This window comes from Spermophilus citellus, assembly GCF_964194105.1.
Source record: "Spermophilus citellus genome assembly, chromosome: 9".
NCBI lineage: Eukaryota > Metazoa > Chordata > Mammalia > Rodentia > Sciuridae > Spermophilus > Spermophilus citellus.
Genome location: NC_138191.1, coordinates 61831565 through 61848128, shown reverse-complemented (window position 1 = coordinate 61848128; position 16564 = coordinate 61831565). Strand labels below are relative to the sequence as shown.

Genomic DNA, 16564 nt, shown 5'->3' with positions numbered 1-16564 from the left:
TGCTACTAAGTGAGATAAATAAAATGGGAAGACTCATGCTTTGGCTAGAAAATAATTATCCAGTCTTCTACTTGTTGAATTAAAAGAATCTACAGAGATGTCAGTCTTGAAAATGAAGATAAATTCTTTTAGGGAAAAAAGAAAAGAAAAATGAAGAAGGGTTTGGTTGTTTGTCAATTAACTATGAAAAAAATAAAAATTCCCAGCTTTTTCACTCTAATTGGTTACTAAGTCCTGTGCATTTTAAAATGTCTCATTCTGTCCCCCTTTGCAACTCTGATAGTTAAATCCTTATCTTTAACCAGATACCATTTTTAAGCTTTTTTTTAATTGTAGATGGACACAATACCTTTATTTTTCATTTACTTTTATGTGGTACTGAGTATCAAACCCAGTGCCTCACATGGGCTAGGCAAGCACTCTACCATTGACCTGCAACCTCAACCCCCAGACAGGTTTTTTAAAAGAGCCTTCTGGATGATTTCTTGTCCCAGTGTTCCCTCTCTTTAATTCATCCTTCACATTACAAATTATCTTCTAAAATAATATGATCACTACCAAAAAAAAGTGACATATTCCCATTCACAGCATTTGGACAGAATTATTGTTTTTTAAGTAGAGTTACAAAGTCAACCACATCATTCTTATTTCATAAGACCTTCACAGTTCCCTCTTCAAACAGGTTAGCTGAATTTGCCAAGTTTTGGTACATTTAATCAGAGTTGTAGTGATTGATCAGCAAGTATTTATTAACTGCCCTTCTACAGAATATCTTTATTTCACAAATAGAGAAATTAATGCTAAAAATGTAACTTGACGAAAGCCACATAATTTGTTAGCAGCAGAGCCAGGAAAATGCTGATTCCTTACACTTGTCATTACACTGTACTCAAAAGCTTCCATGAAGAAAGCAAAGCTCAAGGACCTCTTTTAAGGAGTTCTTGGCACAGAGGAAACAGCTGAGGCAGTAAGAATGCATAATTCTTTGAGGCTAGGGGAACAGAAAAAAAGGATTCCTAGCAGATACTTGCAATTAATTAAAATGTAGAAGGGAGTCCAGTGAGACACATTAAGTTGACAGGAATATTAAGAGGGTAAAGAGGAAAAAATAGTCAAAACCAGAAAAGTGCAGGGTCCGGAAAGCCAAAAATGGAATAAGTACTTGGTGATCTTAAGTGCCACACCAAGTTGGAAGAAGAGGAGAGTTGGCATTGGGGGTAACACATGAGATGGCTGAAATTCAAAGAAAATAAATTTAATTCTTCAAACATTATAGAAATAACAAAATTTCTTCAAAATGATTATCATTGTCCATTTGGTACACCAGTAAGGGGGAGCTGTATTTATTTTTCATATATTCAATTTCTATTTCACAAATTATATTACATAAAATCACTGTGGAAAGTTTTTCAATGCTGAAAAATTACAAAACCTAAGAAAATACAGCATCTATGAATCTGTTTTATAGAAACACAATTTGATCTTTTAAATCACAGGTTAACTATATCAGCATAATTTCATTGGCTATTTTTTATTTGGCAAGAAAATATTTTCAGCTTTTATCTTCCCCACATTTGAGAGCATTTTGATTAATACTAAAAAATAGTTTATTATATTTTTGCTGTATTCTACTAATTCAGAGGTTCAGTAAAGGAAAAGAGTGAGCTATAAAAAACCAAAGTTACAGATATACTCAGCAAAATTATATATAAAGTATTTTCACTAAGTTTTAATAAGAAATGCTATCAGAAATAATGTGGTCATTAATGTGGGAGTTTGCACAGAAGGAAAATTGACCTATTTTACCCTTGTTCTTACACGACAGATATAAAACACTTTTAACTAAAATCAACTATAATTAGTTTAATCTGCAGTATATGAAGATCCTAGAAAACTGTATCTAACTCAAAGTTTTATTGTTTGGCGCTGGGGATTGAACCTAAGGCCTTACTCTTGTCAAGCTCGAGTTCTGCTACTTTAGACATCATCCCAGTCCCTAACATAAAGTTTTAAAAATTTTAAATTGTATAACTAAGAAGAACCAATAAAATTTTTAATTGCCCATTAATGAGTTAAAATTTAAAAGACACAAAGGAGCTATTCAAACAACTTGCTACTGACCTTGTTCAAGTCTGAAGAGGGTCTTTTCCAGCTTTTCCATTTTGTTTAGTAGTAAAGTTCTAATCTGTTTACCGTGTCCCATTTTTGGATTCTGGAGGCTTTGAAATCTTTCAGAAGAATTAAAGGAACTCCAAAATCAAATGAGTTACCCCTGTGACACACAAAAAAGGAATTAAAAAAAGAAAATAACTATTACCTTAAACTCTCCAGGGCTGACAGCTGCACTTACATGTTCTAAATGTGGTTTAACTCTAGCAGAGCAATGAGAAAGAAGGAATCTTATAAAGAAGATTCGAGAAGGCAAATTGTTTTCTCTTCCCTTAAAGCACAATGAGGAAGACTGAAGCAAATATACTGTATTGTCAATTCTTACCAATAAAACATAACAAAACCAAACAAGCTAAAGCACTCTCAGAGAAAAGCGATACTATTTAAGAAAGCCTGGAGTTCAAGGGGAAAAATTCCGCGGTCTCAGGACAAATGGCTGTCAAGTCTCCAAATGGCACTTCTGCTTACAGGAGACTAGTCTGCTCAAAGATAACAGGTGGGAGATCGCCCCATTCCCAAATTCGGGTCAGAAGCCACCGATGGGGAGATGAGAACAGAGGAAAGCAGTTGTCGCCCCTGGAATAGCTGTAATAGACATAGGATGGACAGAGAGAGCTATAGATAGAAAGAATGCATTTCTCCGGGAGGCCAGCAGCCTTCCTAGCACTTACCGTGAGCAAGTGATACAGGCGGCATCTGGGAAACCCCGGGTCTGGCGCTATTCGGGGGAGGGCACGGGAAGGCAAGCAAAAGGGGAGAGGCCGGCTGCCCAGCCTTGGACCAACGCCGCAGCCCAGGAAGGGGAGGGCGCGGTGAAGGGCAAAGGGAGGGGAGGTGGCGCCAGCACCCGGAGACCAGCGGGGAGCGTCTCCGAGACTCCGCCTCGCGCGGGTCCCCCGGAGGCCCAGATTCCACCCGGCGAGGCGTGCACTGGCTTAGGTGGGAGTGGACCTGCCTCTCGTCCACTTCCGGGAACCTCCAGGCCCGCTAGCCCAGACCGCTAGTCTCGCGAGAGCGTGTTCACTGCGGAGTTTCAGGCTGCGGGAAGCCGGCTTCCCAAGCGGCTGCAGCGGGCCCAAGCCGGGAACCGCTATTTCTGCCGGCTTTCGGGGAGGTGTGGCGGCGTGGGTGCCACAGCCTGTGAACTTAAAATTCTGTGGTTCCAGGCTACGAATTAGATTGAGCCGCCCAGTAGGATCTTTTCGTGGGAAGGGATGAATGCTGGGGGCCAAGCAATGTGGCTTCCCGTGCCTTTTCTACCACTGTGTGTTTCCTGTTGTTTTTTTTTTTTTTCCCAAAAAACTTGCCTAAGTTCTCCTAGCCTTGATTTCCCTGGGTTTTGAAATAAGGAACCTGGCTACAGTCTCTGAGTACCACCCAACAGGTGCCCATCCTTACTGGGCTCCGTGGTGCATCTGTGTAAGCCATCTATTCAGGAAGCTCAGGCAGGAGAATTGCAAGTTTGAAGCCAGCCTCAGCAACTCTGTGAGACCAGCTCAAAACAAAACAAGACCCCACAACAACAACAAAAACAACAAACAAAAAATCATATCCTAGCAGGGAACATCTTCCTGAATGCAGACACTGGACTAGGTGGGTGAAGGGTGGCCAGTCTACAATAGAGAGGATGAATACTGCTTGTATTTACAACATCCGGTTGTACCAGATGATCATCTTGAGATTAAGCTGCACATATTTTACACCAGAATTTCTGGACTCTGTGTAGATGCCTAAGAAGATTTTATGCCTGAGGAAAAAGGAAAATCCATCTTTCAGAGTTTTTCAAGAACACGTAATGGTCATGAGAAAATGGACAAAAGGTTGGGGTTAAGTTAACCAGGTATGGATAAGAATCATTTTACTGTGAAATTACAGTTTCATAGGTCCAAAAAGGATGCTGAGGTGTTTTTGTTAACTTTGTGTGTGGGGGGGGGGGGGTGCTGGGAATTGAACCCAGGACCTTGTGCATCCCCTTCAAGCATATGCCCCCATATAACTGGGAGATTTCCAATTAGACTTGCCTCTTAGAGGTCCCACCTAATAGTGTTGCAGGCTGGGGGCCCAGTAATCAACACATGAGCATTTGGAGGACATTCAACCAAATCATAGAAGATGGGGTGGGGTAGGTCATCAAATCTTGTAAGGCTTTGCAGGCCATTCTAAGGACTTAGGCTTTTACTCTGGGAAAAAGAGCCACTGAAGGATTCTGAATAGAGGAGTGACCCTTTAAAAGTATCACTCTGAGGCCTGGGGATATAACTCAGATGGTAGAGTGGTTGCATTACACGCACAAGACCTGGGTTCAATTCCCAGCAGCACACACACAATTTGTAAAAATATCACTCTGCAACTTTGTGGGGGACAGCTGAATAAACTGAAGAGGGTAGCAAAGAAGGACATAAGGAGGACAGTTAAAACATATTTCAATTATCCAAGAAAGAGAAAGTGATGTACACATGTGCAAGTTTTGGGATAAAGGTGTAGCTGTGAGAAGTTGTTGAATTCTACTTTCTATTTTGGAGGGCAGGATTTACTCGAGAGAAAGGTGTCAACTATGATTCCAAGGTTTTTAATCTATGAAAACAACCATAACAAGCACTGTTCAATAGAAATCTTGAGTGTAATTGAAAATTTTCAAGTTGTCACTTTAAAAAATGGGTGAAATTTTCGTATTAGTAACATATATTAACACTATGTCTAAGTCATTATTTCAACAAATAATCAATGTAAAAAGTGACTGATGAGATGTTTTATGTTCTTTTTTCATATTAAGTCTTCACAGTTGTGTTTGCACTTTATACTTCTAGAATGTCTCAGTTCCAACAGCCACATATCATGGGCTCAATAGCTTCATGTGGCTAGTTGCTACCATGTGGACAGTACAGAAGTTGCCATTTTTTTTTTTTTTTAGAGAGGAAGAATAAAGGGAAGGGGTAGGAGTAGTTGATGAAATCAGGAGTTTGTAGACAGTAAACTTGAGAGCATGGTTAAACATCCTACTAGAGATATCAATTTAACATTTGTATCCCTGGCTTCCAAATTATTGTTTTTCAAATTCGTTGGAGACCTGTAAAAACAGTTTATTAGCTGTAATCAGCAATTTTTAAAATGAAATAAATAATATATTAATGAATTACATCTGGTAAAAGTATTATTTCATAAAACATCACTTTCTATTTCTTAATTTTGATGTATTGAGTCATGATTCCTACTGGATATCATGGTTAAAAAAATGTTTGAAAGTGATTGCCCTGGAATGCCTGCTGTGCAAAACTGTAATTTATTATTGTGAAATAGTGCCTGGGTTTTATTTCCAGCTTTGTCACTAACAGAGAAACTTTGAAAGGTACTCAATCTCTTTGTGATTGATTTTTTCAACTGTAAAATGGGAATAAAAATACAGATCCAATGCAATAAAGATTCTGCTCTGAACTTTCTCACAGAAAACCCTTTGATGATAAAACCTTTGATGATAAAATCTCCATCAAAATACCAGTGATATTGGAGCTGGGGTTGTGGCTCATAGTAGGGTGCTTGCCTAACATGTGTGGGGCATTGGGTTTGATTCTCAGCACTGCATATAAATAAACAAAATAAAATTCATTGACAACTAAATATTTAAAAAATACCAATGACATTATTCATAGAACTAAAAAAGATAATACTAAAATGAATATGGAAGACCATGCCAGGCATGGTGGTACATGCCTATAATCCCAGCGACTCAGGAGGCTGAAGCAGGAAGAACACAAGTTCAAGGTCAGCTCAGCAACTTAGTGAGGCTCTAAGCAACTTAGACAGAATCTGTCTCCAAATTAAAAAAATAAAATAAAAAGGACTGGGGATGTTGCTCAGTGGTTAAGCACCCCTAGGTTCAATCCCTGGTACCAAAAAAAGAAAAAAAAAATGTATGCAAGAACAAAAGACCCAGAATAGCCAAAGCAATTCTGAGCAAAAAATAGTAAAGCTGGAGGCATCATACTACCCAAATTCAAATTATATTACAAAGCAATATTTTTAAAAAACTTGATATAGACATATAGTATAATGGAACAAAAGAGAAGCACTGAAACAAACCCACACAACTAGTAATCTGATTCTTGACAAAGATGCCAAAAATTTACAGTGGAAAAAAACACATCTTTTTAGTTTTATACCATCCCATTTCTTGACTCTTGGTAGTACTTCCTGAACGTTTTCACTGGTTGATAGTACAGGTAGAAAAAGTATGTAAAGTGATTAATAAGTCAAAACATGTGATTAGGTCATGGGGCTCTATATTTTTAACAGAATGAATGCCCTTATATTAGAGGCTTCACACATCATTCACATCTCTTTCCCCCCCTTCTGCTTTCAGTCAACTGATGATGCAGCAATACATGCCACCTTGGGCAATGTGAATATACTTAGTGTGACTTAACTGTACACTTCAAAATGGTCTAAATGGCAAATTGTAAGTGTATTTTACAATAAAAACATGGAAAGATGCATTTTCTATTGTTCAGTGTTTCCTGCTATTCATTAAGAGCACTAACCAGCCAGGCACAGTGGTTCATGTCTGTAATCCCACTGGGAGGCTGAGGCAGGAGAATTGCAAGTTCAAAGCAAGCCTCAGCAAAACAAAAGCAAGGTGCTAAGAAATTCAGTGAGACCCTGCTCTAAATAAAAAACAAAATAGGATTGTGGATGTGTGCTGAGAGCCATTGCCAAGTAGGAATGACACATGGCAATTTCTTTGTCAGCCTACCCAATGTTGCTTAGAGGAAGGACTCTCCATATTGGACCCAGGTCATTTGCAGTGACATTGCATGTATGCTTGAGTAAGGTGACCCTGCTCAAGGACCAGGGTGGATCCAGGTTTAGGGTGTATCCTGCTGAGATTAGGGAGTATCCTGCTCTTTGGGTTTGTGGTGGTTCCAGGTTTAAGGTGTACCCTGCTGGGAATAGGGCATATCCTGCTGCCTCAGTTTTCTCCGCTCCTTGAGTTCCCATTGAGTTCTCGCGGGATTCAGAGAGTATTTGGGATTCAGAGCCCAGTGGATTTGGCCCAGAATGTGAATTTCCCCAGAACGTGATTGTAGAGTGCCGGTGTGAGTTCGGGAATAAAGAATTGCTGTTTGAATCTACAAGGCTGTGAGTCGCTCGTGATTTTGTGCCCAGCCAGACTGTGGCAGATGTGGCTCTCTGGTACTCCAAAAAAGAAGCACTAATCAAAGTTTCACAACCCTGTATTTGAGATTCAATTCTGCTTGCTGAATCTCTGAAAACTAAAAGCATGTCACTTAGCTAAGCCTCAGTTTCCTCATCTGTAACACAGGAATTATAAAATGCTTCCTTACCCATTAGAGGTTGCTGTGAAATTTCAACTTGGTAAAGTCTAAATACACAAAGCTCAATAAATGTTAGCTCTGATTTTATTTTTAAGTTTTCAAACCAATTTGATTCTTGTACTTTGTATAAGGAAGGCTAAAAAACGGCTTTAGCATTAAAAAGCCCGCTTGTTCATTTCTCCTTAGTGCTTAATATTATGGAGAAGTATAAGACAACATGCCCTAAAACCCATTTCATATCATAGTCAAGTGATGAGCCCATGTGTTGATCACTGAGTCAATAGTTAATAATCTTAACGTATCATACTCCAAGAGGCAACAATTTCAGAGAAGCCACAATAACTTATTGTACTTGAAATAATTTACATATAATAATGTGTGTATAAACCTGTACATATAATTTTTATCAAGTATAATATGATCATACAAAAACATTGACTCACAATATAGTTCACACATACCAAAGAAGGCTATTTTATTTTTGTCCCTTTTACATCATATTTTAGGCAAGATGAGGAAACCCAGAAAATAACAGGAATGGACTAGTTTATAAAAACTGGGTATTTTATAAGTGAAACACATTCAGTCATCTACATCTCTCAAATTGCAAACAATGTGATTTACTATACTCCCAAAATGAACTTAAATAAATTATTGCACAATTCTAATGACATATACGTTTTCACTGGTTGATAGTCAGGTAGAAAAAGTATGTAAAGTGATTTATAAGTCAAAACCTTTCATACAAAAGGATTTTTTGGGGGGGAACTGGAAATTGAACTAAGGGACACTCAACCATTGAGCCGCATCCCCAGTCTTATTCTGAATTTTATTTAAAGACAGGGTTGCTAAGAGTTTTGCCATTGCTAAGGCTGGCTTTCTACTTGAGATCCACCTGTCTCAGCCTCCCAAGCTACTGGGATTACAGGCATACATCCAAAGGAATGGTTTTAACGAAACCCTCATAATGTCAAGAGAAAATGCATTGAAATTAAAAATATCTGAAGCACACATTTTTAAGACCATTATAAAAAATACAAAAAAGGTTAAAATGTCATAAAATAAAAATTTATACAGATAAAGTTAAGGAGTTAAAAACTATCAAATGTATTAAAATCATCTAAAGCCAAATAAGAAATAATTTATCTATATAATTTAAATTATAATATTATATAAATGTATTGCATATGTAGTATATAATATATAATACATAATATATAATATATAAATATAATTTAAATTATATAGTTTAGTTATTTGGCTTTAGATGGTTTTATTGCTTCTGATAGTGTTTTTTCCCTTAGCTTTATCTGTACAAATTTTTATTTTATGACAGTTCTAAACTTTCAGTATTTTTTTTAAATAACAAACATTTATTGGTGTCACTTATGGTAGAAAAAAGTTCCTACCCCAGATGTGCATGACCCAATTGTTAAATAGAACATTTCTGAGGTGAACACACATCCTGACCCACATTTTAATATCCAGTTTTTAAAGATAGCCAATTCCTCCTCTCTCTCTTCCCCAAAACATGTGAGCAACTGCTAATGGAAAGCAGTAAACAGCCATTTGGGCTATAGCATTTTCAACTCCACTCTGAGGTGCAGATTCCAATTACATTCCAGACTTAAGTTCTCTCAGTTTTCTCCTAAGGAAAGTTCTGAGTCCAGTATTTACAATATTAGAGCACCAGCAGATCAGTGTCTTCAACTCGTCTTTCTGCTGTATCCTCTTCACCAGTTGGGGGAGGGCTTACATTTCCATAGAATTTGCTGATAATTGGCTGAACAATTTCTTCTAGTTCCTTCTTTTTAGTTTCGAAGTCTTCAATGTCAGCTTCTTGGTGGCTTTCCAGCCATTCAATCTTTTCCTCGACAGCTTTTTCCATGGTCTCCTTATCTTCAGAGGAAAGTTTGCCTCCCAACTTTTCTTTATCTCCAATCTGATACTTTAGAGAGTAGGCGTAGTTTTCCAACTCATTCCTAGTATCAATTCACTCCTTGAGTCTTTTGTCTTCCTCAGCAAACTTCTCAACATCATTAACCATCTTTTCAATTTCTTCAGGTGTCAGGCAATTTTGGTCATTGGTAATTGTAATCTTATTTTTGTTCTCTGTAGCTTTGTCTTCAGCTGTCGCCCAAAGAATAGCATTCACATGTATCTCAAAAGTGACTTCAATCTGGGGGACCCCACAGGAGGAATTCCAGTGAGATCAAATGTACCCGGAAGGTGGATGTCTTTTTTCAGGGGTCCTTTACCTTCATAGACCTCGACTGGAACAGTAGGTTGATTATCAGAAGTTGTAGAAAAGATCTGAGACTTCTTGGTGGGTACCACAGTGTTCCTTGGTATCAGTTTGGTCATGACACCTCCCACAGTTTCAATACCAAGTGTCAGGGGACATACATGAAGCAGTACTAGGTCACCTGTATCTTGATCATCAGAGAGTACACCAGCCTGGACAGTGTCACCATATGCAACAGCCTCATCTGTGTTTATGCCACAGATGGATCCTTGCCATTCAAGAACTCTTTAACAAGTTGTTGAATCTTTGGAATTTGAGTAGAGCCACCAACAAGAACAATCTCATCAATATCAGACTTCTTCAAGTCAGAATCCTCCAGTACTTTCTGAACAGGCTTCATGTTTTCTCTTCAAATTTTGCCTGAGTCAGGGTTTCAGAAAAGTCTTCTCCTTCATAGAAGGACTCAATTTTAATTCTTGCTTAATGTTGAGCAGACAGGGCCCACTTGGCCTTTTCTACTTTATGCTGGAGTTTCTGCACAGCTCTGTTTTCTTTCCTAACATCTTTGCCAGTCTTCTTTTTGTACAGCCTGATGAAATGTTCCATAACACGCTGGTCAAAGTCTTCTCCATCCCGATGAGTATCTCTATTGGTGGCCATGACTTCAAAGACATCAAATTGTCAATGGGGAGAAGAGACACATAGAAGGTTCCACCACCCAGATCAAACACCAGGATGTTCTTCTCTCCCTCCCTCTTATCCAGACCATAAGCAATAGCAGCTGCTGTAGGCTCGTTGATGATCCTCATAACATTCAGGCCAGCAATAGTTCCAGCATCTTTGGTTGCTTGGAGTGGCATCATTAAAATAGGCTGGTACAGTAACAACTGCATGGGTAATCTTCTTTCCCAAATAAGCCTCAGCAGTCTCTTTCATTTTAGTGAGAATCATAGCAGAGATTTCTTCTGGAGCAAATGTCTTAGTTTGCCCACCTCCAATATCAACCTGAATGTATGATTTATGTTTATGTTTCTCTTCAAACACTTTGAAAGGCAAGAACTTGATGTCTTGCTGCACAGAAGGGTCATCCCCAGTGCTGCAAATGAGCCACTGGGCATCGAAGACCGTGTTATCAGGATCTGAGGTGAGCTGATTCTTGACTGTATCTCGGATCAGATGTTCTTCTTCAGGGGTAAAGGCCACATAATACGGCCTGATGCACTTGCCCTGATCATTGGAGATGATCTCCAGTGGCCATTCTTGAACACCCCGATGCAGGAGTAAGTGGTCCCCAGGTCGATGCCGACCACGGTACCCATGTCCTTTTCTTGTCATCCTCCTCAGCCATGCTGCGCAGAGCAGCAGCAGAACCGCGGCCACCAGAGAGAGCTTCATCTTGCCCTAGCTATTGGCCCGTTGCTCTCCTCAGCAGACAGCCAGAATTTGCAGGCAATCCAGCAACAGGCTGCAGCTGAGAGCAGTGAGGTTACAGGTCTCTTACACTCGAGATGCCTCAACTCTGTCCGTCTGTGTTGTCTCTGCCAATGTCTCAAACTTTTTAGTATTGATGTGCCTTTCCTTTCTACAATTGTATTAATGACCATATGTAAAATTTGACAAGTAGAATGCTAGTAAACACAGATTCGCAAGCTTTTAGGCCACTATGTAAATATTTAAAAAGTTAAGTGAATTGCCAATGCTTCCATACATGCTATAACAACACAAGTGGTCAAAGATGCACTAGAACATTATGTGGGAAAAAAAATATATTCATACCCAATCAACATTTTTCAGGCACTTGCATTCAGAAGCATTTTATGAATCAGCACCAGGTTTGCTCCAAAATAAAGCTCATTTTCCCCTACTGCCCCTATTTGTTGAGAACAATATTATACATTAAGGATGCATTTACATGAATCATTTTATAGAGAAAATTATATTAAATTTAAAATTATAATACTTATTTTATGCATAACTTCAAAAACACAGAATTTAAAGACAATACCAGTGAGCACTAACATTCTATATGACTAAAACACTATCATTCTATATGACTAGCAAACACAATACAGGCCAAAAGGCAAAATATACACTTTGGCAATCCTATACAAAAGGGGTTCTCTTACAACATTCTTTCATAAAATAAACACAATACAGAAAAACGAAACAAGAAAAAGAAAAACTGAATTTTGACAACCTACACAAACTGTGGCATTTCAAATTCAAGGTCTTGTAACTCTTCCATTTGTTTTAGCCTGAGTCCCTGGCACATTGGATTCATGTCAGGCAGGCCAACCTCCTCACAGTTCTCTTTAGGCTCAGCAGCTGGTTTCAAAGCATAAGCTGATGTGCTGTCTGCCTCTGGAACAGATTTCTCCACATGACTCAGGGGAATAAGAGCTGTGCTAGGAGGCACTGCTGCTGAAGGTGAAGCTGGTCTCTCCTCAGTCTCCCTGACTTTGCTGGTCGGGGTAGGTGGTTTGTAAAATGTTGTCCCGAGATGGGGCTGCAGTATTCTGGGTGCTCTTGCAGGAGCAAGACGGTGAGAATGAGAGGACAGTCTCACTGGTGACTCTCTTGCTGAACTGGCTGGTGTGTTGGGCTGTGTGGCACCGTTGGAATGGTCACCACTAACCTTGATGCTCATTGTCACTTTTTCCTGGAGTACACTTGGCACAATCACTGCACTCCTGCCAGTTAAGTTCTTTGGTTCACATTGTTGTTCCTGAGTTTTTTGTGGAATCTGAAGATCAAAACCATTAATTTGGGAGCCAACAGTAGTAGAGGTATCTTTTCTATTAAGTCCTTCAAAGGTAAGATTCTGGCAAAACTTGTCTGAATTGACATTTCCCACATTTCTGCTGTTTTTCTCATTAGGAGAGCTTGCAAGATGGAACCTATCTACAGGCAAACAGCAACATCTGATCTTGGGGCTTGGTATAGGCCTCTGTATATCATTTGTTGTCACATCAGATTTCAGACTAAGTGGTTTTGTGGTTTTACACATATTGTCCATCTTTTGTGATGATGATTCAAGTTCTTTGTGATCTGAAAAAGAAGAGATTTTTTTTTAACTTCATGAAGCTTGGTTAATAAGGAAGTGTGGTTATTTATGAATGGGCATTCTCTCAAACAACAGAGTCTTACATATTTTTTCCAACATTATTTTCTCAGTCATCTATGCAGAGGAATTAAAAATCCATACAATATTAAAGGCACATTTTTAATTAAAGCATTACTTTTTCAAATTCACCTTAATAGAACAAATAGTCACAAAGCACATAAAATTTAAAAAAAAACACTTCCTGTAATAACTTGTTTTAATATACTACCCATGAATGAATATTTTCTGTGTTAAGATTTTCCTGATTTCAACAGGCACACAATGGTAACCCTAGAACAGTAACACTACTCTGTACACCAACAAACGCCATGTCCTGAATACCAAGGACTTTGCCTGTCACTTAATCTGCTTTCCAACTACATTCTGTCCATACTGAGGGCAACACACCACAGAGGGCTTGGATGCTCTCCCAGCTGATCCACTAATACATGGCAATATCCTCTGGACAAAGGAAGGTTGAAGAGCTGTCAAAATTGCCATTGTGCTACTGGTACTGGAGACTCCAGATTTACCTCCTTCTCTTTCTCCTCTAGTCTGGTCCCAAGGTCCATTTTCTCACCTATAACTCTAGCATCTCCCACTCTGTCTTTGCTGCATGTACCCCAGAAGCTCCTGTTGCTAGAAAGGTGCAGCCATCTGGCCATGATCCTCGTCTCCCTGCAGAGAAACATCAGACAACTGTGTGCCTTGCCACTGGTCTGATGGCTTTCCAACAGCCTTGTTCATAGCTCACAGTCCTCATCCCTGCCACCTACTCCTTCTCTCATATCCTTGGGCAGTGGTTTGAAGACAGGTGCACAGCAGCATCACTTGATGATGATCGCAGGTCATCATCTCACCTGACATCCTTCTTCACCTGAGGCTTCTGGCCTCTCTTTCTGCTTCCCAGGCAGTGCTCATGTGATTTGCTGTCCTGGACCTTTCTCCACATTGATAGAAGGGAGCTGAGCCATTGTGGTTGGATGGCAACCACCAGAACATATTTACAGTCCTGCAGAACTTCTAGCACCACTTCTAGCTGCCTGGGTGATGTCGCAGCTCCTGCTCAAGTACTGCCCTGGGCAAGCCTAGTGCACTAGCCCTACCTGCCTTCTTCTGTCAAGACAAACTCCTATGTGGAGATATGTTGGCATGTGGTGTTAATGATCTTCTAAAGAAAAGGCTCAGAATTACCTGGTATGTAATAAAAATTTCAAATATTTTAAAATTATTTATTGTTATTAGTATACCTATCTGGGAATCAAATTTCATTGGACAGTGAAACAAGGTTCCATTTAGGAATGAGACAGGATGAGGTTCAAATCCTGAATCAACAATAATTTAGGGACATGACCCTTGGCATTATTTACCTTCTTCAGACTGTTAGCTATGGCTTAAATGAGGCCAAGATTCATAGCACAGAAGTGCTAATAAGATCAAATCAGATAAATGGAATCAGTGAGTCCAGTGCTTTTCTTTGCAGAGAGGTAATGGACTGTCTTTGTTTTCAGACTTTTTCAGGCTACACTCATTGATATTTCATTAATTTAATATATCAAATTTAACATTTATGACTATGTATTGAAACATTCACATTCAGCTCTCAGCTCTACTAAAGCAGTAAGGAATGAAAGGTTTTCAACCCCCTTACCAGAAACCATTCACTGAAATAAAATGATCAAAAAACAGAGAACAAAAAGACTGGAGCCAAGAAAATGGAAGACATGTGTGCTTAATGTGCTAAAGTTAGGCCACAGGTAAAGGGACATCAAAAAACTTTAGGAGTCTGTTTTTTTTTTGAGTTTCAGGAGTCCAGCTTTTTTCTGTTTTGACTTTAATTGATGACAAAGAAGTAAAGGTGAAAACAAATCTCAGAAAGTGAACAAAAATAATTTATGAATTTCAAGATATCTTTTTACAAGAAAGAAACAAACCGAGATATTCATTTAAATGACATTCACTAAACTTTCTCAATGGCTAGAAAAGTTAAATAATAAAACCTTGAAGTTTGAACTTACCTCAACTAAACTAACCTTTTCTTTAAAGGATGAGTATTGTAGATGGACACAATATTTTTATCTTCATTTATTTGTTTTATATGGTACTGAGGATCCAACTCATGGCCTCACACATGCCGAGGCAAGTGTTTTACCACTGAGCTACAAGCCCAGCCCTCACCTTGGTTTTTAATCATGACTTCTTGGCAAGGTTTGAAATATGCAAAGATATATGTTACATGACCACTCACCAATGAGACATGCATCCCTTTTTTCCAATGCATTTTGCTTGCATTCTGACTCCTCAAATGATGTAGCCAATTCATAATTTTTAATTTCAATATCTGCAGTGTGAATATCCTATTGATACAAGAAAAGTTTTAAACTAAAAGCAAAACACATCTCAAACAGTTCAAAGATTATTAACTTGTTAACATAAACATCACAAATTTAATCCAATTCTGAAATGGTCAAAACTCACTTGCTTTGTAGAAAAATATTGTGACTTTGTGGAATGTTCTGTTGATATTACGGGTTTGGAAGGAGGGCTTATATCCACCCGAGGTGCAACAACGTCAATATTAGATGAAACATTTTGTGGCTCTAGGGACCCATCGAAGATCATCTGTGCATTGGTAATCAGGAACTCTACCATAAGGGCCTGATTGGCATAGGCAACAAGAGAGGAGGAGATGGTACAAGGAGTGGTTGTAGGCCTGGGCCTCATGAGACAGGGTCCAAATACCACCCCCAAGTTTTTTGAGTTCATCAGGTTCTCTTCAGAATGGTCTACAACCCTGAAAAGAAGAACACATAAAGTGTATGAGATTTGCCTAATAGAGGTCCTTAATGGTAGTTTACCATGACTTGAGAAGTTTGGAGAAAACTCGGGCTATAGAAGACTACAAAACGTTTGTCAAGGGTCAAGTTAGGTAGGTCTAGGGAAAGAATCCTTTGTTTCATTATGATACTTACCACACACCAAACTGAGTTTCAGAGTACTATATTAGGAAAAAATGCATGTAAGTAGAAGGAACTACTGAACTCAGTAGCAGAAGGAAGAAAAACACCTCTAAAAATTGCTCCATCATTGTATGTCGGATATACTCCCCATTTCTTATACTGGAAACTGGCACTGTCAATTTCTCTCTCACTTCCCAGTTAGTTTTCTTTTTTAAAAAAATAATTTTTACCTAGACATGGACACAATACCTTTATTTATTTATTTATTTATTCTTATGCAGTGCAGAGTATCAAACCCAGTGTCTCACATGTGCTAGGCAAGTGTTCTATCACTAGACACACTCCCAGCTGCCCACAGCTAGTTTTCTAGCCTAGATGATTCTCTCTCCTGAACATCTCTCTGTTCTCTTGCCACTATCAATGTTCTGGTTTTACTTCAAACACTCTCAGCTTGTTATTTCTATGACTATCCAAAGAAATCTCTCTCTGCCTGGTTTAGCTATCAGGATGATACTAGATTCATCTATGGGTGAAAAAGCTGTGAGATATATATATATATATATATATATATATATATATATATATATAGTGAATGGGGTAGTTTTGCTATTTGTCTTTCAGAGGATTCATCACTGATGTATAGAAATGCATTTGATTTATGGGTATTAATTTTATATCCTGCTACTTTGCCAAATTCATTTATTATTCTAGAAGTTTTCAGGTGGAGTTTTTTTGATCCTCCAAGTATAAAATTATG

The 16564-nt window shown here is 38.7% G+C and overlaps 2 protein-coding genes, 1 long non-coding RNA gene and 1 pseudogene across 4 annotated transcripts in view; 1 reads left to right on the top strand and 3 right to left on the bottom strand.

Annotated features, from left to right (window-relative positions):
* The window catches only part of LOC308656519 (glycogen debranching enzyme-like), a 67146-nt gene extending 64650 nt beyond the window's left edge, over nucleotides 1–2496 (bottom strand). The window contains 2 exon segments of the mRNA XM_081307695.1: nucleotides 2122–2272; nucleotides 2351–2496. Of these exon segments, the coding sequence (XP_081163821.1) occupies nucleotides 2122–2203 (82 nt within the window). The 5' untranslated portion in view covers nucleotides 2204–2272; nucleotides 2351–2496.
* Nucleotides 2497–2630: 134 nt separating this feature from the next.
* The window catches only part of LOC308656522, a 25303-nt gene continuing 11369 nt past the window's right edge, over nucleotides 2631–16564 (top strand). Inside the window, exons 1-2 of the long non-coding RNA XR_014023737.1 lie at nucleotides 2631–2841; nucleotides 3896–4009. This is a non-coding gene — a long non-coding RNA (uncharacterized lncRNA). The remainder of the gene's footprint in view (nucleotides 2842–3895; nucleotides 4010–16564) is intronic.
* Nucleotides 9181–11275, bottom strand: LOC308656788 (endoplasmic reticulum chaperone BiP-like; annotated as a pseudogene). Its single transcript has one exon. The product of its transcript is annotated as an endoplasmic reticulum chaperone BiP-like (transcript).
* LOC308656787 (rho GTPase-activating protein 29-like) overlaps nucleotides 11450–16564 on the bottom strand; it is a gene marked incomplete at its 5' end in the record, with an annotated part of 7040 nt that continues 1925 nt past the window's right edge. Inside the window, 3 exons of the mRNA XM_081308151.1 lie at nucleotides 11450–12792; nucleotides 15096–15204; nucleotides 15326–15641. Coding sequence (XP_081164277.1) covers nucleotides 11942–12792; nucleotides 15096–15204; nucleotides 15326–15641 — 1276 coding nt within the window. The 3' untranslated portion in view covers nucleotides 11450–11941. The remainder of the gene's footprint in view (nucleotides 12793–15095; nucleotides 15205–15325; nucleotides 15642–16564) is intronic.